This window comes from Prorops nasuta, unplaced genomic scaffold, assembly GCF_024137725.1.
Source record: "Prorops nasuta isolate Cenicafe-Biocafe unplaced genomic scaffold, Cenicafe_Pnas_1.2 PNAS00032, whole genome shotgun sequence".
Lineage (NCBI taxonomy): Eukaryota > Metazoa > Arthropoda > Insecta > Hymenoptera > Bethylidae > Prorops > Prorops nasuta.
Genome location: NW_027116829.1, coordinates 1,825,102 through 1,853,076, shown reverse-complemented (window position 1 = coordinate 1,853,076; position 27,975 = coordinate 1,825,102). Strand labels below are relative to the sequence as shown.

General features: G+C 35.5%; 2 protein-coding genes across 2 annotated transcripts in view; one reads left to right on the top strand and one right to left on the bottom strand.

Moving 5' to 3' along the window:
- Positions 1 to 27,975, top strand: part of LOC136783173 (very long chain fatty acid elongase AAEL008004-like) — a 58,802-nt gene that overhangs the window by 483 nt on the left and 30,344 nt on the right. The window lies entirely within an intron of this gene.
- LOC136783174 (very long chain fatty acid elongase AAEL008004-like) lies at positions 266 to 27,423 on the bottom strand. The gene is made up of 5 exons (XM_066743097.1): positions 26,859 to 27,423; positions 11,375 to 11,715; positions 6,106 to 6,243; positions 5,062 to 5,304; positions 266 to 2,867 (listed from the first exon to the last, which is right to left on the bottom strand). The coding sequence occupies exons 2-5, from the start codon at positions 11,711 to 11,713 to the stop codon at positions 2,688 to 2,690; spliced, it is 900 nt and encodes a 299-aa protein (XP_066599194.1). The 5' UTR covers positions 11,714 to 11,715; positions 26,859 to 27,423; the 3' UTR covers positions 266 to 2,687.

The window sequence follows — 27,975 nt, the reverse complement described above, 5'->3', positions numbered from 1 at the left end:
GTGAAGCTATTCCATTGAACAAAAATGCCATATATACGTTGTTCCTTCATATTGGCGAACATAATATTTTGTAAATTAAAGCCTTTCTTATAAATATTTTTGTTTCAATTGCTTTAGTTTACAATTCTGCAAGAATAAAATACTGTAGAAAGTTTTTTGAAAAATAAGTGACAAATATTTTTGGAATTTTGCAAAAATATAAGTAAAGTGTTTAATTCTACTTTAAAATTTATTTATTAAGCAGACGTGATAAACTATGAGATGGTTGAAGAAGTGATGATATGAAAAGTTGGAAAAGAAAATCGTGTCATCGTGTCTCTTGCCTTTAATTGATTTTTGACGTCATTTCCTAATGCTCAATGAACATAGCAATTTTGTATAAAACTTGTTAACAAAAATATATGCTTATGTAGATATATAGTAGCCAATTGACCGAAACACTTTTATAGCTTTTCAAAAATATATTTATTGATTTTTTTTAAAAATGTTTAAAATCAGTGATCATTTTTCAAAAATTTCTCGATTTTGTTTATTACAAATGTGGAATTATTTTACTTTATCAATAAATAGCTTGTAAGCTAATACTTGATCCATAGGAAGCCACACAATATGGAATCAGCATGTTCGTTTAGAATCCAACGAATAGCTAAAAATTCTTGTTTTCAATTAGATTAATACTAAGATAGAAAAAACTAATTAAAAGCATTGCTGCAACTGTACAAATCGAATTTACTAACCACGTGGCTTTATGTGGGTCAGGTATATCTTACAGATTATAATGAATTGTTTTGCCTTGTCGCGATTGTCAAGCGAACTGGCAAAGTACATGGCTAGGCAATAATAAGTAGATAAATAGTTGAATAAAAATATTGAGCTTGTTCATTCACGCTGCTTGACGAATGTTTTATTGTTACACAAGAAACGTGGAACACCGTAGTATAAAATTACTAAACTTACGACGGTAACATCAGCGAGAGTACTGCCAGAAATTCGTGATCTTTGTTTTATCACAACTTGAATGCACTTGAAAAAGTTTCAGACAGAACTCTCCATTATACAGTACGCCCCTGTAACACGATCTACCATTATTACAACCTTTGCAAGGAGCTTTTTATTAAAACAATGAGGGATACGATCCTTTCATTCGATCCTATTACAATTCCAAGGCGTATGCTTAACTATACTTATTTACAATAAAAAATACCTATGAAATTCTACAAGTAGTAACTTTTAGTATCGTTTACATCACGGGCCTACCAATACAAGCTGATTTCTCTACTTCATCAAAAAATATCCTGAGAATAACGTTTAATGGAATTTAACAAATGCAATAACGTTATTGCTTATCCTTCTATCACCTCTTACTAAAAAGTCTGTTTGTAAGTTCTTAGAATGAATAAATTTATGAAATTCAATTAATTCATTTTCAGCGTTTCAATCAAACCGAATGAATGCAATTATCGTGCACATAATGATAAAATAGTTTCCTTTAAATATAACGTGCTTTAGCTTTAGTCTTTTGAGATTGTGACAACAGCAGCATATCAAACAGCAATTTGCTCGTAAAATTCACTTGGATTATCGTCGCTCGATTTTATTTGGAAGCCCATCATTTTTTGTATTAAATTAATCTACTTTACCAATAGGCTGTCACATACACACACACACACACACACACACACACACACGCGCGCGCGCGAGCGCCCATACACATATACACATCTGTGGCATCGAAGAACGTGGTAGAGTGCAGTTTTGTGAATTTGAGTTATTTTTAGTTTAACCTTAAATTCGACCATAATGAGAGAAATGTGCTCCATTCAAAATTTTAGGCGTTAAGCAGTAAATTTAAGATAGTGCATTTCTCGATACGATCTTACAAGATTTTTGCTGTATATTTAATTTTGATTGATAATTCGACTTTACAAAATTGTACTTGACCTTCATTCACTAATGTAACAGACATATTGGCTTATAAATTACAATTTAAATTCGGATGACTCGATCGTCCTACAGGAGGAACCGGCCAATTAATTGATTATTCAATTATCATCATCGAAAGACTGTACAAAGCATACTTATATCAACTGACCCAGTTTAAATATACATAGGATAAATATATTACAAACATTGGAAAGCTTTCTTGCAATAGTACTGGATAAAATTAGCTACAACAATATGACAATTATCTAAATAAATAATTGATCATACTGCTAGCTGAATATACTGTCATTCATTTAAATAAACAATTGATCGTAAAATCGATCGGTAATTTCGTCAATAATTTTTATATAATAAAATAAAATCTTATCGAATTCCTCGAGTTTATCATTTTCTGCTATTTGTTATAGTTGCATGAAAAACGTAAGAGAAAATTATGCAAATTATAAATATATAATCGTTACAAAAATTAACGATCGTCAGAAGTATTTTGAAGAAAATTGACAATAATCGATCAAACTATCAATTATTTGAATAAATAATCGATCTTGCGGTTGGTGTATAATTGGTCACAGTGAACAATTATTCTGTAGAATAATTGATTAGATTCTTGAATGTTTGAGCGTATAAGATCCTACTAGTCGCTTTCTTACACGTAGGAAAAGATTCGCGAGAAAAGTGTGGCGAATCTTATTGGGAGATTTTTCGTGCCTTCGTGACAGAAGGTCTTGGCCAGTTGTCGTTCTTTATTCGCTCTTCAGTTCTTTGACTTTCTTGCTGTTGCGGTAGGCCTGCCTGTAGAAATCGGAGAAGAGTACGAAGAAGATCGTTGAATGCAATAATAGAAGAGCAGCGACTAATTTTGGGTAGCCACAATCGAACACTAAGGCTTGTGCACTATGGATGAACACCAGGAAAAATTGTACCTGAAATTATAAACAAAAATTACACTATTTCGAAAAAAAAAGTATACACTTAAATGTTAACCCTTTGCATTCGAGATAACTATTTACATCCCGATGAATGATGACTGAGAGCCACCTCTCGAGTGCAAAGGGTTAATTATTCTAGAATAATTTTTAACAGTAGATTTTTCCTCTTTATGTAAAAAAGCGAACATACTCCTTTGGAATCATAAAATAAATGATCTTGCGGAAAGAGAAGTATTTCAGCTGTTTCCTCCACTGATATATATGATTAAGTCATTTATAGTTCATTGTACATTAAAATTACGACCAATTGGCTAACGAATATACTACTGTAATAATTACAGCAACATATTTCTGTACTACTTCTGGACATTAACGAAGCAATTATTAATATAACGATGTATATATAAAAATCGATAAGGACCAGTGTACGTATATGCGATAATTAAATTGTTGACACACAGAATTCCATATTTTATTATGAGCCAAGTACATTGAGAAACTAAATTCTTTTTTTGAATGTTCAGGTTTTTATCTATATATATATACAAACATACAAAATGGCAAAATTGGTTTAAAAAGACTAGAAAAACTTTGCTCATATAACAACAAGCATAAATTTGACGTACATATATTAAAGTGATAAAAGAAATTTTCGTATTTCTTGTCGTTGAATAATACAAGTAAATTTTGCAAGATAGGCCAAGCTTGTGTAAAATTAGTGACGTATGTACGTGGTGGCCTTCGAGGTAACCCGATTAGAAAATAGAAATCATTATCTTCCACTGTAATATAAGTGTATATAATAAAGTGTTTTGATACAGTATCTGGGAAATAAATTAGAGGGAGTACAGATATATAGAGGTTTGCTTGAAAATGCTATTGCAGCACGTTGTTGTAAGGACTACATGGTAGACCGTATGTGCAAGATAGGCGAAAGAACTTGAGTCGTACATATATATATATACTATATGTAGAGAGATTGATTGCAAAATGTGAATAAAGAATCAGCTGTGGGGGGTAGGTGAGGTGGCAAAGAGATGTGAAGATATATAAAGTATTTGGACATTGTTTTTGAGAGGGAAGCTTAGGGGGGAATAGTTGAGGTAGGATACAGGGGAAATAGCACCTGTTTATAGATGGTCTTGCGCGATAAAGTGGGATATGCTTGAGTGTACGAGATAGGTGAGGCCTTCTCGAAGGTATGCGATACCCTCGGCGATGGTGACTACGTCGTCGGGACAGTTCAGACCGTTGGTGGTGGGCACACACGGCATATCGGAATGCCAAAATGTTGCGCCACCGCCACTGAGTCCGGCTAAAGCGAGTCTGCAATTGCCCAACCTTCGCGTACTTTTCACTTTCCCTCCCCTACTACTACTGCGCGAAATTTTGTGCCCACCAGCCTTGTCTGGGTGCTACTCGCGCTCCCAGGAAATCCAACTTCCATAACAACCTCTACTGACACGAGGTTTCGATCCACGGTTTGGTTCATCCCTAACGTGACACTCTATATATAAATATATATATGTATTATATAGGATTGATCTTGTGAAACTGTGCAGCAAGTGGAACTAATATTTTAGTATAATATTCTTATGATCTTCTTAATTTTAAGAGAAAAGTGAAGAAGGGTGAGATTTTCCATTTTGTTCGATGCAGACAAGAGTAACATTCGGTGAACCTATGTGGATGGTCCCAAGTACCAAATAATACACGTGGTTCACCAAGTACCACCGTTCACTTTCATAAATGCCTCATTTTATCCAGCGAGACTGCAAGGAATGGTATTGTGCAAACAAAGTCACCATAAATCGATTAATCCTCGCTAGAAATCTTGTTCGGCTCCCTGCGCCACGTGCTTTTCTAATCCGAAACACGTGAACCACTCTGAACATTGGAGAACCAAATTTTCAAGATGAATTTATTCCAAATTTTTATATTTATCTTGTCGTTGCTTCGTATGGACATAGTTTCCTATTTATTTATTTTTTTATAAATTCCTAGAAATAAAGAACGAGGAAGATCCAAAGCGACGAAAAGACGAAGATCGATGATCGGATTGCAGGCTCGAGGGTAATTTTGCGAGATTACAAATCGTCCTTGAGGAACAATTATAAATTAATTCGCTAATGAGAAATCGGAGTAAAAGTGTGGAGCGCGCAATCTTTCGTGTCGCAATTACACTTACCAATTGCACGGTGGTCAAGTGTTTCTTCCACCACAGGTATTTCTGATACTCGGGGCCCATAGCAGCGAGCATGTAGTAAGCGTACATGATCACGTGGACCGCGTTGTTTATCAGATTTCCAAAAGTACCTTGGCCGCCTGCGATGAACTTTACGCAGATCCACGTTTCCAGAGGTGTTAAGGAATGATGGTAGAGGTGTAGGAAAGTCACCTGACTCTCTTTCTTCCGCAGCACGAAGAATATCTGAAAGAATCACCAAGTCACTTCAACTAGTTGTCCAATTTCGTCCCCCTTTAATCTTTCTACCCCAGTGAAACGATTGATCGATCGGTTTCAGCGATTTTTTATCGTTTCATTCGAAACGATCCATAAATCGTTATATATATGTCTCCTCGAATGGGGCTATGAATCGAACGTTAGAATAATTGCTGAGAAATAATAATGCATTGATGTTTCACGAGGAACCTCTATAGATGTTGCTTTGCTTCAGAAATTTTCTTTCTTCTAAAAAATAATTCAAATTTTATATTAAATAATTTTTTAATACTACACGTATAAGATGATAATGCTAAATTGAAATAAATATACTTATGATAGTTGATTAATATCGATAAAATTTGTGGATTTATTTCTATTTTCACTGTATTTTTTTCTTTTGTAATTTTTATAAGCTGTTTAATATATGCTATGGTCAAAAATGGAGATTGAAAAATGCTGTGCAGTTTTTATCGAATTTAAATAATGGTTGATCGGTAAAAAAATTATTGCACGAATTCCCAGGTTTTACTTGTTACTATTATTATGACAGAGCCCTCGATACATTTATTTGTGCTCCGGTACACGAATATTTTCTCTTTGGTTGAGGAAATATCGCCTCCTACGTGATTCGTCAGACTCGAATGATCTCTTTTGAAACGAGAAAAATATACTCCATTCAACCTTGAACCGACACGTGGTGTAACGAAAGGACGTAGATATGAAATATCATACGACTGGCGATGTATAATTAGTAGAAAATAAAAAAAGAACTGTCAAAGTCATTACCGTATCGGCGAATTCTGTGAACTTGCTAATGAAGTACCACCAACAGAGATTCGCCATCCTTAGAGCTGACGGATTGTGGGAATAATCCACCGGTTGACATTTGTAACTATAGTCCAAAAGCCAGCCAGACATGAGATGCTGTGGAATAAAGTAAATTCATCAATATTCGATTATCTCTCTCACACTTATTTGATATTTTCTTAGGCAGAATTACTATAAACATATACTTCTCGCGTATGACAGACACCGGATCATCGATTTCAGAGAATTAAACATTTCTCACGAGCATTGAGATTTATTTTTGTTAATAATAATTATTTACGAATGGTAATGCTGCAGGGGGAAACGTTTGATTAACACGTGTTTAGATCGAGGATAAGTTGATCTGGGGGCTTCATAATTATGGGAGAAGGGGAAGGGGGGAGAGATAGCACAGGTGGAAAGTCGAAAACAGGATGCTTCGCCTTTAACGAAGCGCGAGAGTTCGAGTGTGCAAATCGATTAGGCAACCACGAAGGAGTCTTGCGAGTTCACCAAGCGACTTGCCATTTTTTTATCCGTCCGCTCTGTCATGTATAGCCATTTTCTTGGTGCTTCGGAGTGATTTACGATTGCTATTCGTGACGAAACTGCGAAAAATATCAGCCACGATTCACCCCCTCCTCCTCCCCCTCCCCTTCCCTTTAATCTGCTTCGTTTCAGACTTCGTAAAATCATAACATTTCAAGCTGATAGACAGTCTCTGGTTATTTTTTATATCAAATATTTTATACCTGACGACTACGAGAGAGCTACGATTATTTATAATTTAATAGATTAGAATATTAAACAAATTTTAAATAAAATAATGATAATATAAACCAGTGATGTGTGTATTTTACGATAGGTTTCTTCTGTATAATTTAAAGTTTTTTCAAATAAGATTTATTTCTAATTTTGATTTATTGATGTTTTTTTTAAGGCAATTATTGGACAAGAAAAATGTAACCTAAGGGATGCAGTGGGGAGTCGTCGAATTGGTTTTGAGATTCGATTGTGCCTGCACCTTTCCCACTCATGGGAGAAGCTAATGTGGAACACTTGCATTCCTTGCTAGGTGATAGACCGTGCACGATTAAACGCAGACAGCGCTTTTGCAGTATTTTTGCTGTTCCAAATAGCTGCCACGTGTCCAATATTAGCTGAACCAGGACTCGATATAACCACGATGAAGAAATTTCAATGGCAATTTCTATACTCTATCAAGTTCCATGAACCATAACAAGAAATTGTTCGTTCTTCATATTATTTATATAACTGCTTGGGATAGTTTTGTTCAAATCAATGTATGAATTCAACGAATAATTATTTAATGTTCCAAGAAAAATAACGATTAAAATTGATTTGGTACAATTTCCCATTCTGTTTCAGAATACAAGTTCACGTATGTTTGTTGAGTTTCAGGATTGTAAACTGGTTTTGTGATTCATAAGAAGATTCACTTTACTGTAGCTATAATCGCGTTGAAGGTGGATTGGTGTGAGATTTATATCTTTATGAATATGCTTTGATTCCAGCATGGTAAATCGAACCAAGTTTGATTGATAGTATGGGGTCTAAAAATTTTAATAAGCTTGCTTTTAGATCGCTATAATAATAAACTATCTCTAGTCTAGCTGCATGTACTCGATGTCTCGTATTTTATCACTCTAGACGAATAAATCAATGCTACAGAATAAAGGAATAATTTATAAATACATAATTGACCTCTAAATGCTTACAAAACTGATTTCACAAATTTGGATATTTAATAAATAAATTAAATAAGATGAAAACTATTAGCTACAAATCAATTAATAAGCTTTTAATTGAAAAAATGGTAGTTTTTATAAAAAATTACTAAAAAATGTTGTAGTTTTCAAATTTTTTTTAAAGGTTAATAGACAAATGGACAAAGCTAATCGAATCACTTTGTTGTTTTGCATAAAGAGACATTTTGAATAAAAGCGTGAAGATGGAAATTTGAAAGAAGTAGCTTTAAAAAGTAGCCGAAACTAAAGAGAGGTAAATGGACACTTTGAAGGTTGTGAGGCTGTAAAAAAATTAATTTCACAGGGGACGAAGCCATAAGATGGTGAATTGGACCAACGAAGGTCGAACAGGTAGTAAACAAGACCAAGGATCAGACGTTTAAAAAATCCGATGGACAAACAGAATTCGCAGAGAGATTGTTTGATTGATCAAATTCTTCTCGAGATACATATTTATAATTCATGTATATTTGATAACGATTTAGCGAGTTTCAATCTTGTCGAGTATTTAAATCGAAATATGTATTAAACGTTGATGGGTCGATGTTTTTCGGGCAACATCCGCTGGTGGCCAGAGTGGACCAGGACCAACAGCCAAGGTTTTGCGTTCAGTGGGTCAAGGCGTATCTATAGAAAGAAGCGAAAGTAGCAAAGCGCGAGAGATACTTTTTCTTTTTTCCCCATCGAAAATCGAAGCTTCCCCCATTTTCCGTAACGGTGAATACTTTCGTTTTTGCTCGGATTTTTCAAGGTCACGTGATAGAGCATTGCTAATATTAAAAAAGAGATTCTAGACTCATGATGAAACCCATGGTCACTCTCTTCATATTTTTCTTACATCTCACAAATTAAATTCAGGAAAACTGTGACACTCGAATCATCGAGCAATAATTTGAGTTAATAAATAAATAAAAGATTTATAATTAGACGTAATTTATAATAAATTTTTAACATGTGGATCGATTAAAATAATAAAACCTTTTTACATTTCCTAATGTGATTCGAAAATAAAAAAGTGTACTTCCTAGAATAGACCAAGCTAATCGAATTGCAGCACGAATCAAACCGGTTTTAGGTGCAAATCGGTATTGTGAGTCTCGTGTACTTGTAAAATTGGCACTGTCGAAAAGTGTGGCGGTGAAAGGGGAATCATAATGGAGGCTGTGAGCGAAAAATCAACCGACCCAGAATGAAAACACGATGTGCTATTTCACATTTAGTATCGATCGATCGATAAAAGATGTTCTCGCATTTAAATCCTTGGTTTATGGAATTTATGGAAAAACTATTGTATCAATAAGAAATAAAATAATATGTTAAGCTCCATTAATACTGTTAACAGTGACAAAAATATGAAAAAACAAACAACAAAAAAATGATTTCAATAACAATTAAAAAGTATCATACACTTTCGAAAAATTCAGCTATATAACATATATTTCCAGTGTATACATTGATCTTTTCCACTGCTCTAAAAAAATTGTTGAAATAATATTCTTCGTAGGTGGATAAAATTTTATGAAAGCTCTCGATTATATCTGCATTCCATTACAAAGTGCAACTCCGAAATTACAGGTGGCAAGGCAAAAGCCTCGTGCTTCTATCCAGCATGGTCATGTGGTCTACTTTCGTACCACGCGATACATTCTGCAATTGTAGGAAAATCAAACTATATTAAAGAGCGGGAGAGGAGAGACCGTATAGGAGGGATCCCTAATCGGTTTCATTTTCAACTCTTTCCAGCGAGGCTGCGCGGAGACACGACCGACCGTTCTCAGTTTTAAACCCACGCGAATCCAAAGGTCTGGAGAAAATCAAACGACCTTGGAAATTTGCAATCATTGGCCAGTTTCGATAAATTAGGTTCGATGAGGTAACTGAACCGGTAGAACGCGTAACTTTGAGAAACGCCTCATGAACAATTTCGCAATCCTGTTCCTTGAACTTTCCTGTTTATGAAACTAGGGTGTTCGATAGATTCATAGCCGTTGACCCTGAATTCCACGCGGCTCTCTTTCGGTACGACCTTGAGGTATTTAGTGAAATTAGAAGATTATGAGACGAAAAATACGTCAATTTTGGTCAAGGACGACGCTCTTACGCCGAGACGCTAATTGCAGAGACATTAAACGAACGTGGAGATCTCGAAATCATCTTGCAGATCCTTTCTCGCTCGCCTCTCACTATATAGCCAAGCGATGAAAGATTTATCACTTTCGACACGAGCTGCAAGGTTCTTCGACAAATTGCAAATACTCGGGGAAGCAAAGGAATGCGATTTTTTAAAATGTTTTATTAATTTTATTTGCATAAATTATTATCGAGACGCACGATATAGCACATAGTTTGATTTCTGTTCTGCCAACTCGATCGGTATTTTTCTACTGGCGTCTCGTTGTATTTACACGATTTTCTATATTTGCTGCTCCAGAGGCGGATTCTCCTTTTGCGTCCGGTGATTAAATTTTATGATTGTTACACGTTGCAGTGATGGGGGAAATGTTATGTAGACCGGATTTAGGGTTTTGTCATTAATAACTGGAATTGTAATAATTGTTTCCGATCTTAGTCTGTGGGCACTCAGATGTACCAAGTCTCGTAGATAAAATGTCACGTGCTTCGCGAGAAAGTCGAGAGCGACCTGAAAGACGAGCCACTCTACCTTCTTGCAGAGATTAAAGGGCAATCAGCAGTGTAGCCGATTCGCGGACGAAACGGGCCGAACACAGTCTGCTTAAAGCACTGCGTTAAGCCGTAATAATTCTATTAATACTGTTAAATGTAAAACAATACATATATACTGGCTTAATGACATTGTTTAAAATAGTCAAGAATTGGTATTTACGTAAATAATTCTATAAATTAACATTAATTTCCTTAGACATTTATTATCAATCAATCTTTAAAAATATACTGCATTACAATCGATTTCCTGTACTGTAGCTAAACGTGTGCCATTGCCCTGCAGTTTCAACTTTAACGAAACTCCTGTAGAAAACTTTGTAAACTACTACTGTATATACATGATATTGATACCAACCAGTTTTCAACGTACCTTATTTTCTTAACGTTATTAAATTATTTTACTTCCTTAATACTCACGATGATCATCGAAATAATGATTGAATTATGTTTCAATACGAAATTAGGAACATTCATTTTTTAGAAAATAATTCTTCGACATATTGTATACTTTACATTGAAGCTTCGATAATGAATGTCTGACTACACCGAGGTTTCTCTACTGATACTCATAACGTAAATTTAACAAACTCTCATTTTCACTAATTGCACCAAATCTCACCTGTGTTTATATGGAAAATTGTTTTAAACATTTTAGCTAATCTGTTGAAAAGTAATAACCTTATTATTTCAATAAAAATAAAAGATTAAAACTAGTGATTTTGTAAAATAAAAAAATGGACTGGAATAATTCTATTCAAAGGCTTTGTTTATAGAAGATAGTAAGTAAGAATTACCTCGTAGAGCATTCCCAAAGAGAAGACAACTTGAAAAGCATTATAGGCTACCAAAACGTTCCTCAGCTTGAAAGGCTTTCTGTTGGCCATGAGCCTTGGGCCAAGAAGTGTAACGCTATACAAATAAAGGAGGACTATGCCTAAGGTTGGAATAGGTGAATCCATGAGCGGCCAATCGCTGACGCGAGGATCCGATACGGTTGTCAAGATTTCCGTGTATTGGTCGAGTGCCATTCTGACTAGACCTTCAGCACCCACGAAACTTCTGTTAGTATCGGTCAATTCAACCCTTGGCTCGGGCTCCCTCTCCGCCACTAATTCTGCCGCCGCCGATGCCATTTCTAAAATAAATCAAATAGGTATTAATAACTACTCTTCAGAGGATCCAATAACAAAGATACATACTCCAAAAATAATTTTTTTAACAACAAAGGAAAAATGCTAATTAAAATTATTTTTTTAATAAGTAGATAAAAAAATTTCTAATTTTATTCTTGAAATCGTATATGACGTTCTTACGTGTAAAATATTACTGCATATTTCATAATAATATAATTTTCATTTACACGCGTGGCTTTGAAAATTATTTCAAGCTCTAAATAAATTTCATGGTGAAATTAGAGAGATGTTAAAGTGATCATGAGTTTTTTTGTCTCTATCGACAATTATCGAGTGACGTAGATAAAAAACAACTGGTAATATGTTTCTATTTGTGCAATTTCACTTAACGATGCATTATAAGTTTCTCGGTATTTACGTAAATTGCACATTGACTAAGTTTGCTTATTAATTTATTGAAATTAATCCTCGTAGAGATTATCGAAGGTTATCTAACCGTATCAAGTTCACATAAATCATTAAACGGATTGCATTGACTTGAATCGATAAATATCATGCATGGTCAATGATACTTCCTCGAGGAAGCAATAATCAACAATATTATAATTAACATAATTTAATATTGTTTTCCTCAATTGTAAATTTTCAATGGACCACTATTTATAAGGAGATCAATCGTTTATTTAATCAATGTTAAAAAAAGTCTAACACCTTTGATTAACAACTCAATTAACTTTTCATTATATGTCATTGGGAATTAATTGAAAATTAATTCTTTAATCGAATCGCAGAGAGGTTTTTTCCCAAACGATTCAAGTACGTGGACAAACGATGTAGGATGTTTTCTCGACGCGAGGAAGAAAAGGAAACGGGTCAGAAAGTTTGTGCAAGATGTCATTAGGAATACTAGCGTAATCGTGAAGTCATTGTCGATCAGCGCGCTTTCGCTCATTGAGCGAATCGATCATCGCGATATTTATTTCCTCCGAGCTCCCCCAATGCTCTCTGCACTTTTCTCACCCATTCTTCAACAATTTCTCTTCCCACAAACGCTCCAGCACCTTATGTAAAACTTTTTCACGATTTATTCGTCATTAAAGGATATCTAACGAGAGAAATATTTTTCAGTTAACAAAAGTTTGAATTAAAATTTATCGTCAGGCTACTAACAGAGCGAATCGATCAGCTCAAGATTTACGTTCTTCGAATCCCTGCAGCTCTCTGCACCTTTCCCATCAATTCTTCAACAATTTCTCCTATACACCAATACTCCTGGCACCTTGTATAAAAGCTTCTAACAATTATCCGTCGAACGTACAATATTTATCACCATTTTTCAGCAGAGATTTTCACTTTGAAAGAAATATTTGTAAATCAGTGATAAAAATTACATGCTTGGACTGTCGAATAATTGATTTAGAAGCTTTAAAAGAGATTTAGTCGTTTTCTTCAGCGTTGATACTCGTGTAATTAATACCACACTTTGTACAACACGAAGTATCAGAGGATACAAACTCTGGACTCGTTGTTGAAAGCTTTGATAAAAACGTGGATTAATTAGAGTAATTAGAAAAGCGATCAGTGGATGGTTCAATTAGAAATTGGTTTTTATCACTGGCAGGTTTCTACGTGGTTGTGTCGTGTTCCATTGGCTCGAAATGGTTGCATCTGCGGAGTGGACCGGTCCCCAGTGGTCTTTTCCTTCGTAGTAGCTAGGATGTGCAATCGCTTTGCAAAGTGCAAATCTTAAGAATCATCGCCACAGATTTCCCATGCGTAAGCTGCTGTTGCAGACCGATGCAATAACAGATGACATTAGTTTCACAAGCATTGGTCGTATAACCGCAGATTAATTTGCTTCGTAAAATCGACACGGTCCATTTTATCGAGCGTTCCATGTGGCAGCAATTTGGTGCAGTAGCCACGTAAGTGGGCGACGTTTATATTATCGAGCGAAACACGCGACGAGTTTCTTAAATAAGCGTTTCTTAATGGCGTTGCGCATCCACCAGCTCTTTTCCCGCCTGATCATTCTCGCCGTGCAGATTTTCGTCAATCATTGGCCTACCAAGCGTAACGCTAGAAATCACCGGAGCAGATGACATTCGTTTTGCAATCGCCATTTGGCGACAATAAACAACTTCCTGGTGTGATTTAGAACGTCGCAATTCGTCGCGTCAGCACATTTATTAGAAATTTGCCCACGGGTCACAAATATGTTTTACGATCTTCTCCTGGGCTTGTGCACGTCGTACCTGAGACTCCTGTAATTAAGTAATTATAGTATACCGAAGTGTTAATAAAATTTACCTGAATGTTAAAATATTTTACGGTTCACACTCGTTATAAATCTGTCAAGTTTACTGTTTCTGCAGAAATTTATCAATTTATTGTTTCTGTTGTCAGAGTGCCATTCGTACTGTATACTGCACTAGGTTATTATCGAAATTTCAAAAAAGAGTACACAAATTTTATAATCTTATAATAATAACCTATGAATCAGGTCTCTACGAGAATCAGGGAATAAACTAATTTATTCACAAAGGTCGATAAATGCAAATTTCTACAGTCTGCCCACATACCATTCTTTTCCATTGATTCGGCCAGACACATAAAAATCTGTTTTTTTGCTCGGTTTAAAGTTGCCACTCGGTCTGCAGCGATTGGGATACTCGGTATAAAATTACATTAGTTTTTGACAGTTTGTGAAAATTAATTCCGTCTCCGATAGCCCCAAGTTCTTTTATCGTGATTGATATAGAAAAAGATAAAAACACCCAGATCGATATTAGAATAACTATGGACTTCTGTACGAAAATTATGAATTAATGCGAATAAAAGGAGACTTTTTTAGCACAGTAATGCATTATTTATGTAAAATATACTGAGTGTTTTCGATTAGTTAACTACTGCTAATCGATAAAACCACCAATTTCCAGTCACAGGGACATCATGATGCTAATCTTGACAATATTTGAATAAATGTAAGTTCCAAAAATCTATTTACATTTACCAAAGTAATACTATACCCACTAGAATGACGCAAATTCAAATAGTGATTTTAGCCCCCCCCCCCCCCCCCACTCGCGAGAATCTTCCTCGGAACTCCTAACAAGCAGTTCAATTTCTCATCCCACTTTTGTCTCGAAAAATATATAAACACAACTTTTAAAAAGAGCAAATATTCATAAAAATATAATTATGCATGAATTTACAGCATCAATGAAATAGAAAAAATGTGTAAAATAAAAAACTGTTCGAAGAAGCCCCACTTCAACATTAAATATTTGTAAGAAAAAGCCCAAGGCTCGTTTAATTTTTTCTGTATTCGATTCGGAAGGAATAATGTTGATAAATGAGAGTGTCAACATCTGGAGGTTTGAATAGCGAGGCTCGATCAAGAGTGCGTTAATTTATAGGGATTGGTTCAGGTGTTAAAATGAGCTTTCGAATGTCCATTTCTTGGCTGCCAGAAGCAATTCGATTATGTTATCCAATGCTTTGGAACGATGATACATTATGCAATGTCTATCTCGAGATGTTTGGACGATAATGAGTCGACTGCTAATTCTCGATTATCATCGATGACTAGTGGCGACGTGGGTTACATCAATGTAGCACCATACTGATGTAACGGTAAAATAGTAAGTAAGCACAAAATATATAAGCGAAAATGCTGAAACGCATAAATTGATCACGGTGTTGGCTTTTCTCTTCCACTGAGATATATAAGTCACGTAAGTCATCATTGTTTTTTTTAGCAGAAAATCCTTGGATTTGCAACCCTGGCTGAGAGCAGAATCAGGAAACTCATTGAATCTCGTGATTTCTCCCTGATGTAAAGTTGGTAAATTATGCATTCATCGTGTAATGTCTATAATCTGGACTATCGACATTCTGAAAATCAGTCTTCGACCTACCACAATTCAAAATCATCAATTATCATTCAATAATAATCAGCTGTATTAATGTATGTAAAAAACCTTAGTTTCTTTATTTTCCCCTTTTTTACACTAATTAACAACTACTTGTCAAGGTGCTATTTACAAGTTTTTTTGCTGTTAGAAGAACTAAGTATTGCACTTGTAATCATTAGTCTGAATAGTCTGCTATCATTAATTATATTTTGATAAATTCAATGTTTATTGTTATAGTTTACATTTTATTTTGTTCTGCAACTTGTTCTTATTTTTAGACGTCTATGTGTAACTTGCCAATTTTTTTATCGAGTGTTTATAGATCGAGAGGTTTGTAAAAGTGACATGTATGATTTTAGTTTTTGTTTAGCAGATTCATTAATCACAGTTTGAATGAGTAGAAATTGAAATAAAGAAGCTATAGAGTAGTATGCTAGTACAGGAAATTACTGGTTACACTTTAATCCATTTATTATTGCACGCGTGTCAAGCTAAAGCAGGTATCATTTCTGTTTTATATTTAGAGACTGCTTTAATAATGTGTTAGCCTTTTTTTAATTTCAATCTCTCAAGTCTGTTATTATTAGGTAAAATGAAGACATACCAGTCATTGTAAGTTTAGCATGAAATTGGATACTCGGTAAAACAATGCTTCATTATCAATAATCGTTTTCACTTTATTCAAAGCGAATCAGTGAATCAGCCAAGAAATAATTTTCCATTCTTAACGAAAAAGGGGTATTCTATCTAGCACAATAATTTTTCTTCCTGCTTTATCAAGTAATTAGCAGAAACTGTCGTTTTACTGAGATTTGAGAGTGGAGATGAGCTGTATAAATAAGGGACCAGAAGTTAAATATAGACTTGCAAACGTTTTTGGTGATGCAACTCTTTCACAAAGGTAATATGTTACACGATTGATATTATTCTTTTATCAAGTTTGTACGAGAGTTATTAAAATTTTTAGTTTAAAAATGTAGGGATTATTGTAAAACAGGGAAAATTAATATCTAATTAGACAACTGGTGTAATAGAATTTTAATCATATTCTCATTACTGTCTCTTAGGATTTGCTTCTTCCGAATGATGTAGCAAATTTGTGGCTAAACGGCTGTTGTAAAACACCACCTTTATGACGCTGAAAGTGCAGAACAAACCAAGCTGTATTTATGTTGCTGTTGATTGTAATTTCTGGTATTACCGAGTTTATCAATCTACCAGTGGTATAATTATCTTTTTTCGAAGCATGAACTTGCATGATTAATAAATAAACATAAGGAATACCTAATGTTCGATGCGACCTTAATATATAATATTGAGAAAAACGAAGTAACGTGTTAAGTTTATCGAGTGTCCAAGCAAATGTATATATTAATCTGCAATTTCCGTGTAACGATAAAAATGAATGTAGGTCGCGAGAGATTATAAAATAAGGTAAATCACACAACACGATAGAGGTAATATTCCATCGTCATTGTCATTATTGTACACCAGAGTTCCGGAAAGACGTTGATTTTTTTCAGTCTCAATAATCATTTGTCAAACTCTGACTAATAATAACTTATATCTCCGCAAATTATCCTGCAAAATAAATGGGTATCTTAGGATTTCTATCCATCATTTTCTACCTCTTATAATTGATGTTTCATAAAACACTATTGACGAAATCATTATGGTCCATCGTAAAGCGAAACGACGAAATAACGCGAGGAGAATTCCGCCATTCGCCAAACGCGTTTCGTGCTTTTCTTTTTCTCCGAATGATATCATCGCTATTTATCTGAATTTTATAATTGCCGATACTTCAGGTTTCGCGAGGAATCATTATTCTCGTGGGGCGAGGAATAAATATTTTGGAATAACGTAATACAATTTCATCTGGCAAGGTCAACGTTTTTTAAATCGACGAAATAGCACGACTCTTCTTCGCTGTTATATACCTATATATAGCAGCATTTAAATTCTTTTCGCTTTCGTCATTCGGTAATTAGAGCCTTTATAGTGTGAATAATTGAATCACAAATTTCTGTGAAATTCCTGTTTGAAGTTTCCCGCTGCACGTGATATATCGTGACAATAAGGTTTTTTCCCGTTTAATTATTATCATAACAGTTGTTAATTATGATACATATATAGATATAATAGAGTTGTATAAAAATAAAAATTTTGGAGGGGGGAGGGGTGGATTTGAGAATCTCAGCGTAAAATTATCATGAATGAGATGCTTTCTTTGGTTGGTTTTATGAATGAAATCGAAAGTTTTATGCGGAGGTTTTGATATTGATCTAAGGGGGGAGTGGGGGGAGGGGAGCTGCACGCAATTCTCGACTATCGCGTCTTACGGGATTCTCATTAGACACGGCGAGATGGATAAGTAAGTAGACCAGAAAACTAGACGAGGCGCGATTTAGCCAACGTGCTAACTGGGATTGCGTTACGAAATTGCAATCGCTCGCTCGCGCGCACTGAGAAAACTGGAGTAACGGCAGTGGCTGACCGAATCCCGAAGGTTGCTCAATGTCGTTGCATCCTCCGCACGAATTTCTCACTTTTCCACTTCTTTATTCTTGTTTCGCTAATTACGACCCAATTATACCAACAGTTTCATTAACAGCTCGTTATTTGTTTCCACAATTGCCAAATATCTTAATCATCACCTTGTATCGAGATTGAGTAACTCTTCATGGATCACAGACTCTTGGAAAAAGATTTTGTCGGAAAATGGATCGTGTACGATTCTTCCATCGATCCTGCACTTTCCCTCTTTCTTCTATTTTGCATTTCTTGCAACAATTTGTATTTATTGAAACAATTTGTGGAAAGATTCAGTCGTTTCTATATACCTTTATATATCCTACTAGACACTGGACCAGATATTTATTTATTGCTTTCGCGTAAAATCAAGATGGTTATAGCGATAATGCTCGATATCTGTATAGGTTTGATGAGCGAATAAAGTGACCGAGGGTCTCTCAAACGAGGCTTTATTTGTTTTTGTGAGGATTTAATGAAATTAAAAATATATAGACTGAGCAGAGAGGATCGTTTTGCGTAGGATTTGGAGTGTTATTCTGGGAACCGTTACAGTAATCGTAATAATGAATAATAATATTATGCGAAATACCGGTATTAGCAATCCCGCGATTATCTGGGTCAACGCGCCAAGTTTCTTCGAAGATTTTCTCGCGTAGTTTGCGAGAAAATAGCGAGTGAGCACATTATCATCGTAATTTCGCCAGGTGCTCGCTGGGGGTGAGTAAATCCGTTATTTAGAAATCATATACGAAAGTGTCTATTAAATTGGAAGGATCTCCGTTAATTAATTGTCGAAAGCTCGTAGTACGTCAATCCGATCCTTTCCAATTCCACTGATCACTCCTTAACCTCTTCACCATTCCCACCCCTGACTTTTCAAACCTCTCAACACTTTCACTGTCAAGTTATTTCATTGTCCCGCTATTGGTTTTATCGAAGCAAGGTCACGTGCGAATGCTGTTTCACGTTTAATTAATTAATTAATTTTGTTTGTTCATTCCATTTGCATTGTAATTGCGCTTACGTAGTTTGCCAGAGACACGAGAGTCATTGTCAAAATTCAGCCAAACTTTCATTGAGGAAATTAAGCTTTTCGCATTATTTTCTTAATTCTTTTAATAAATATGTACTTTTACTATATAATTGACAAATATTCATTAGCATCATAATAATGTACAAGTAAATTTGTCATAACTTTACTATAAATGTCAATTGAAAGATTATTACTGTAGAAACTTGTTTATAGTAGACACTTGGTATATACGACGTATATGCTAAGAATCTCCAATCGTGAATATTCGCATTGCAATTATTGGTCTATCACATTGAAATTTTAAACTTATCTTTCAATCCTAAATGTATATAGCTTCATTTGGATTTCGAACGTAGCGAGTCATTTGTGAAAATGTTTCCTGTAGAATTATTTTAAATTAAGCCTCGTTCACACATATTAAATTCTTTCCATGGTAATATAGAACCATTTACTAGTGTGTTTTTGACTTAAATAAATCTGTACCTCTTTGGTACGCTCAAAGATGAGATTCACGTATAAATTAATATTTAAGAATCAGTAAAACATTACCGAGCGAAAATTCCAACCACGAACATCCGAGGTGTCTCGTGTTTGCTGGATAAATATGACTGGCTCGACCAATCTGGTTATTCACCTGAATTATAAATTCTCCAAACATCCCTAATGAATGATCAAATGCAAAAATTAATATTTGTTAACAGCTGACATGATTCAGGAAGACCACAAGATTCCTCTCTCGTCACTTCTAATTTATTCCCACAAAAACTTTTATTTTTACCAAATCCCACATGAACGTTCAACCACTTATCCAAGAAAATCTACTTAGCGATCGCGTGAATTCAAAATGATTTAAGAATGCTGCACGTGGATGCTTCCCGTGATTATTAACCCCAAGATGGATCTTCAGGCAGCTCAATAAAATCACTATAATAAAGTGATTTCTGCCACAAACTAGAAAGCATTACGAGTAAATCAAACAAGTGCTCACCTCCGTCATTGAAGTTAATGGTTCCAACAGGATATCTCCTGTAATGAAATCCTCTAAAAGGAATAAACAGAACCCAACTGAAAGATGAACCAACCAAGATTTTACGACACGCTTCGATCCGAATAACAATCGACACACTGGTCTATCATTATTAACACGTACAAAGGAAAAAAAAAACTTGACAATAAAAATGATCTACTTTCAATCTATATAGGAATAATAAAAAAAAATCCCTAACAAAACTGACGTAGGAAACTACATCGGAGAGAGATCCCATCAGGAAAGTAAAATCAGTCGATGTGCATACGTCTGTATATCGAAGATCGATCGAGCGATCGGTAGTGGATGGTTAGGAAGGAGTGGAGAACGATGAGGAACGTATGTACCAGGTATGTACGTAGGACGTACAGGAACGAACGGTACTCGTTACAGAGAAAGTTCCGAGAGACGAGAGAGTGCGAGATGAGGACGGAGAGAGTAGGAGATGATCGAACGAGAGAAAGAGAGTTGGATGGCAGTCTTGGGTCAAGCTGCAATCTCCTGAATAGAGAGAACCTAAGCCATCGAAGATGATGCGGCATGCCGCTGCCGATGGCGTCGAGAGTTAGTGGGTAAGTGGGCCAACCGCCTGGTTAATTACTAATCGGACCTGCTATATACACCATCCTGCCAGCCTCGCAGTCCGGTTCAAGATCACCAATGATCTTCTTTACCGATTTGTTTTCTCCTCTTTTCTCTCTCGTCGCTGTAATTCAACCATTGGCCCCTCTCCCACCCCCCGCACACACCGGCATACCATATTACACGCGTAAACCCCCCCCCCCCCCAAAGCCCCACTTCTTACTTTCGGATTCTCGCGCCAAGCCTGCGAAGCCTGTACCGTTTTACGAACGCGAGAAAATCCTCCAAGCTGCACGCGTCACCCATCAATGTCAAAACCTCGCCGGGAACAATTTTCCAACTCTTACCGATCCATCAAATCTCCACCGTGCTTGTGCTTATCCTTCCTCTATTCTTCCTCGCTTCTATGCGGACAGTTATTGCTTATAATAGTTTCTTTTATCTATTTGCTCTTAAAACTGTCGTGCATTATTGATACCTGCATGATTAATTGTCATAGTATGTTTTCTATTCTTTTTTTTTAATTTATACATCGTTTCTCGTTTATCGACCGAGCTACTTTGCATTTATCAGATCTAATCCATTTACGTCAGTTTGTTATGATAACAATAATCATGGGTGTAGATTTCATTAGAGATATACAGTTTTAGAAATAGTGCAATGTCTGAGCATGTGCGAGGATTGTCTTTGAATGTGTGTGTGTGTGTAGAGACGAAATGTGACTCGATACAGCCTACTTGGTGGAGAATTGCATCAATTTCACACCGGATATTCGTGGCATTGCAAAAATGTCAAAATTTTTAGAATTCGAGAGGAGCCTTTTTTTCCACTGAAAGTCACACGTTGGTTTTTAGTACTGGGCGGATGCACGAGGAACAGCGATAAAGCTAATCTTTGCATTGGTATTTAGTGGGACATTGATTCCACTATTTCACGCTTTATTGTACGCTCGGAATGATTCGCATACCAATGGGTTTTTGCGAAGAAACTTTTAATTTTAGATCTCCTCGCATATTGCCGCTCCTATGTAATTAGCATAATCAAAATTGGAAAGTTTTCGGAGTTTCTACTTCGATAGAATTCCAGTCATTGATGATTCATCGTGGACTTTTATTTTATGCACTTATGGAAACGTGTTTTCAAACGAAAATCGTAAAATAAATATCGATTATGCTCTGTATTTATATATGTATACAGTGTTTTGGAATGATAAATTGTCATTTTTTCAGCAGAAAATTAGTATCGAAATTATATGGTGCTGCACTCGAGGGAAATTGAATAATTCTTTGTGGAATTCTGAGAGAATATAAAGAATCCTATTTTGCAATAGGAAACAAATCTGTTCAATGTCACTGTCATGACTCGCTTTCCTTGCTCGCCTCGCGATCTCCTTTCCTCCCTGTTCCCTTTTTTTCTCCACTTTTACACTGTAATTCACCAAGTAGCAGACCAGAACAATACTTTACTAGAAAAGAGTGGCATATTTCATTAATAGTGCCTAATTATTAAGAATAAACACACTGGACAAACCTCACTCCATTTATTAGACTTTTTCGTTAATTATCTTACTCGGCAGTGATTTGACCAGATTTCTCTCCTCTTTCTTCGATCTTCACTTTTATGACTAAAACCCCTCTCGTAAATTTCTTCATTCATTTTTACTCTCAAACGCAGAGAGAATAGTTTCGAAATGTGTCAATTTTTATTCTTGAAAAATCTTACTGGAACAGCCTGACTTTTACCAACAGTTTTTGCCTAAAGATTCTTCTCAAATTATCGTCGCATAAATATGCGTTACTCCTTCGAACTATTCTTCATTTTTAAAAGGAGAAATCCTCCGTGGACTAAAGGTGTTGTACGTGCTACGTTGGACGTTCGATTCAAGAATCCTACGATTCCTCGTCGTCTCGAAAGAATATTCATCTTCGTACTGGAGAACCTGACGGAGACTCCAGTCGATTGCGCCTTATCGACGATAAAACAATTACAGTGATCCATAAAACTCACAATTTTCATACTGGAATTAATTTTGGGCAAAGATGACCAATGACGTTGATCAATGATACGAAATTTATCGTACGATCTTAGAATCGATTGAATTAAGTGCTATATACACGAAACAGATTTGATAAAGTGTAACATCGATTTTATAGCGAGCTGCATATAAGCAAATGCACTTTCGTAATACATTTCCGGACCGAGAGAACGGTATATACTGGCACCATATTGCCCTCAATTAGTAAGAAAGGTCTAGGGGGAATTTAAACACCTTTTTCTAGGTTTCCACGCCGTGTGACAGTCACCTTGCTTAACAAGTATAATTTTGAAATCGGTAACTCGCGCTATTACTTAAGAAGCATAAGCATAACAAAATGCATTTAAGTTTATTCTACACTGTTTCCTTCCTCGTCCTTTCAAAGCGACCATTGATGCTTTTTAGGTCGTGAAAAATGTATAATAAAGAAATTCAAATAAGTAACCTGTGCTTGTGTGTGTGTGTGTGTGTATATACAATTTGCCACAGTAAAATCAGTGTGAAATCTTTTGAAGAAATTTTATACATTTGGTGTGTTCTATGCTGTCGAGTGGATCGAATCAATTGCACGGTTGATGATGTTGAAGATAAAACATAATTTCTTATTGAAAGTTGCGAGGAAATTATAATCCAGATAAATTGTTGATTCTTTTTCATAAAACGTGCAGAGCCATTATTTTTGCGACAGTTTCCTTTGTCTTTGCAATAATTGGATTTGATTTGTATTCCAGGCACACACGACAAACGATTCCTCGACGCATCCGAGCAAATTGCGTCAGCAGTAGCTGCATTTATTTTATATTCTTCTGGATCTCATATCCCTTATCAACTTATGCTCACGACTCTTTGTCCTTTTGCAATTTTACTAACTTCCTGCATCAAGCAAACAAGTAAATTATACAAATGTAACTCGAGCACTCCTGTCCTTCCATCCAAGGTAATCATTATCACAAAAATCTTGTATCATGACTCGCCACTAAAATTCTGCAATCTGATTGGCGAGAAAAATAAATCATAAAGTCATGCATAAAAAAATTTAAACTCCCCATTATTATTCATTTAGCATTCATTTTCAACAAGTACAATGTTTACCGAGTTCCATCTCTTTTGGAGAGAATTTCAATGTACCGATTCTTCCATTTGTTCAAAAAGTCTTTTACAGATTTATACATTCTTTAAATTTATTCTCCCATTCAGTGAGATTCGTCGTGTCTATTATACAGGCTTCAACTTGATAATATCCAATTAGTTTTCCAATAAATCTTCTTATTTTCTCCTATAAATAAATTCTATACTTTTCCTTATTTTTTAAATTTCTCCATCAACACCGAGAAAGAATATTGACGAGTGTTGTTGAACCTGAAAACCTTTGATAGATTATCCGTGTGTGGCCTTTGGTTCACCGAAATTCATAAAATAAGTATCCGGATGTTCGTGAAAATCCGGCTTTGTGGCTGATATGATTAAATGATCGTGACATGCGACTTGGATGAATTTAATTATGGCAAAAAATGACAAGTAGAAAAACATGTTTTGCATTTAACAAATAAATTTAGTTTTTAATCGAACGAGAAATATCGGAGAATTATATATAGGAATTATGCTGAAAATAGAATAGCAACAGGTAGTTAAATGGTTTAATTTGCGGTGATAAAGAGGAAGTCCTTTAATACTGATTAATCATCGATGAACGGTTGGTCTCGGCTAGACACTCGTTTAGACTATATATAGTCTATATATAGATGCCCAAACTACTGTATCGATACATAGACACATTTCGTATAGTTGTGCTCACACGTACACTGTAAATGTAAACACTCGAAGCATCGTGTTGACGTTTATAGTTTACATGTGTGCATACACACACATAACCACGAAATATCGACACAATATTTGCATCACTAGACTATGCTGAAGTAAAGTCAAGGGGATACGAGAGTGTATGAAATTTCAAACCGCTTCGTGTGTACCCATATATAATTAATTTAATTAATAACATTAATTAGTTATACCTTCGATATAATACAAAATATCCTTGGGAAAGAAAAGTTGCAATTTTCCTGAACTATTAAAACTAGTCCATTGCTGTCACTGCGCGTCAACGTCTTTGTAAACAAACGACCAAAGGTCAAAAATTGGGTGAGATTTTAATTTTCCAATAAATTTTTTATCATGTGCTCCCAAAAACGTCATCAGCTGAAAATTGACGCAATTTACGTAGTTCAGGGACACCCTGTATACCTTCGTCTTATTTATTTTGGGTAAGTCCCAGCAGCAGCGATACAAGCTTACATTCCTGGAATATCACGAGGTCGAAATTCAAGGGCCAGAAACAAGTTCTTTTTTCTGTTCTTTCATTGAGCTCCTCCGGAACCTTCTTTCCTCATTAGCATAATTTACTAGAAATATTCTTTATTCGTACGTGAATTGGTCTCGTAGATCACGACAGTATAATCATCTTTCTAATCTTTACACAGTCTTTTTCAATAGATTCATACATAGTGTGACAATTTTTTTCTCGATCACTTTCACTGCACGATTGTCATACATCGTTGATATTTCCAGTAATCAACAATGTAAGTCTATTATTATATAAATATATGTACATATATATATATTTGTCCTTCTTCAGGACTAGTGTCGAAGGGTGAAGCGTGGAAAATCGAACGAATTTGAAGGCAGGTTTTCTATACACAATCGAATATTATATAATGAAAGTTTTCTTGTCCCAAGATTCTGGAATATCTCGCTGATGTTCTTTGTATTTGTCTTGCATGGTCAACTACCTGCTTTAATGTAATCTGAAACGAAATGCGCCTCGTTACACAACCGCACGTCGAAACGCGCGCCACAATATTCGGCACAAGGTCGCTGGACCGTTTTCGAACAAGTTTCTCAATGATTTGCGAATGGATATATATTGGCTATAATGACTCTGTATACTCCGGGAAAACCAAAGGTAAGTTGGTCGTCGATTATGATTTTGCAAGATATCGATATTTCTCCAACACAGATTCATTCATAAACTTTTTAAAACATTCATTTATATACTTAGTTTTAATTAGAACAATCGTTTTACAGTAAAATGACATTATTAACGTAATTATTATTATAGCATTGATGTTATATTTAATTTATATTAAAAATTTGTTGTAATATTTACAAAAGGAAGACAGTAAACAACTCTTTATTGGTTATTACTTAAATAAATTCAAGTATTTTTTTTTTCATTTCGCAGTGGAAAAACATGTAAGAGAGAATCTTGTTTATTAAGAATCGGTGCTGGTGTTAATCACCTTTTTGCATACGAGTATTCTGTGAAATGTCAAGCAGCCTACAGTGTAAAACTTTAAATGGCCTGAGAGGAAAAGTAACGCGAGATCTTCAAAGGGCACGTCTCGCGATTAACATCAATTAATTAAAGGACATGCAAATATCATCAATTCATATATGAAACTAATTTCGCATGCATATTCATGAGTTTTTTTCACTGTACTTCACAGCTACAATTTATCGTTCAACAAGCAATTTTTTGTCTTCGCGTTTTATACTGTTCTATTTTATCCCCGATAGACATTTATAGTAAATGGCAAAGTCACGATACAAATGCATATTATTTCGCAAATTTATCCCGTTGCTTCGCGAGTCAATGGACTTTAACCATTTTACGAATTAATTTATTGCAAATTTCTTCATTACTTCAAATTCGATAGTAAATATATGCATAAATAGTTATTTTACAATTAAGAATCATCGACCACTGTTTCTATTTATAGAAAACTGTTCGATTAATTAGTCCTGTGTTTAAATTTTAATTATTTTCACCTCTGCTTGTATCAAAAAATTGATAAGAATTTTACAAAATACATAGTAGGTATATTATTAAAAAATTTTCTGATCGTCATTCTATATAATACGTGAAACTTTGTATTATCATGATAGTAATTTGACACAATCGTTTAAAGTGCAATTTATACTGGAGGACGAATTAACAAAAAAACTTGAAGGACACTTACCTTTAAATTTAAGTATTTACAAAAGGTTGTGATAAGCTCTGGGTCACTTCACTCGACCACGAGCGAAACCTCGAAGAGGGCCCACGAGAGGACGAGAAATCTTAGCTAATCTCGCTGGAGGAGTCCCTTGGAGTCATGAGTGTTCCCAGTGGATAAAATCCCGTTCGTACGATCACAATTTGCACTTCGAAGAAAGCGAATTAGCACTGTTCGAAGTACTCTTGCCACTGTGTTAGACCCCTCTCTCTCTCTCTCTCTTTCTCTCTCGAGTTGCGAGCAAGATATAAGAAGAAGGAGCAAAAGGAAGAAGAAACAAAAAAAAAGGGTTGTAAAATCCGTTCTTGGTTCCGCCAAAATCACAGCTCGACCGGGAACTTTCGTAGAAACTTTCCTGGTCACTGCACACTTTTCACACAAATGGGGTGGTTCCTTTGATATTTCCTTTAAATTCGGTTTGTGTCCGTGTATTTGGGGGTATGTGTGTGTGTGTGTGAAAGTGTGTGAGAGGAGTGTGTGCGCGGAGTGTTTAACGGGTCGAACGGACGATGCTGAATAGTCCGAGGAGGTTCGAAGTAGCGGCTTATGTATTGGCTAAGCAAGTGGGGTCCGATCCGGAGCTGGCTACCCCACTCTCTCGATCCTGGGTCCCGAGTGATACCGCGAATCCCATCCTCTCGACGCGCGAGGGACGAGTCAAGGTCCCCGCCACTCCAGGGGAAAAAACACGCGGCTCGCACGGGACTCCTACTCCGTTCCAGCGGTTAACCCTTCTCTCAAGGTCGTCTCGAGAAACGCCCCCCCCCCCACCTACGATTCTTTCTCCCAAACCGACTTTAATCTTCGACTTTATCTCCTTGACGGGCCCCCAAAATAACACACCCATCTACGCTATTTTTGAACGCTCTTAACACGTTTTATGCAGGTTTTTACTCGCAATTTATAATATTTCTTTGCTTATAATCCGAAGGTTATGTATTTTTTTAATAATAATGAATATTATTTTCTAATCTCCATTTTTGCAATAGATAAGTTTTGAGTTTACGTGGGTACATAATAACGTTTTGTAAGAGAAAAATCGTGAAGAGCGTGTCCATGGAAAATGGATTTATCTGGTTTA

What these genes read in the sequence shown, in the direction of transcription:
- LOC136783174 (XM_066743097.1), bottom strand. Translation starts at nt 11,713, where the DNA reads ATGGCATCGGCGGCGGCAGAATTAGTGGCGGAGAGGGAGCCCGAGCCA. An exon ending in TCACAGAATTCGCCGATACG is followed by an intron (nt 5,305 to 6,105) that starts GTAATGACTTTG and finishes TGATTCTTTCAG; the next exon opens with ATATTCTTCGTGCTGCGGAA. An exon ending in ACTTGACCACCGTGCAATTG is followed by an intron (nt 2,868 to 5,061) that starts GTAAGTGTAATT and finishes TTATAATTTCAG; the next exon opens with GTACAATTTTTCCTGGTGTT.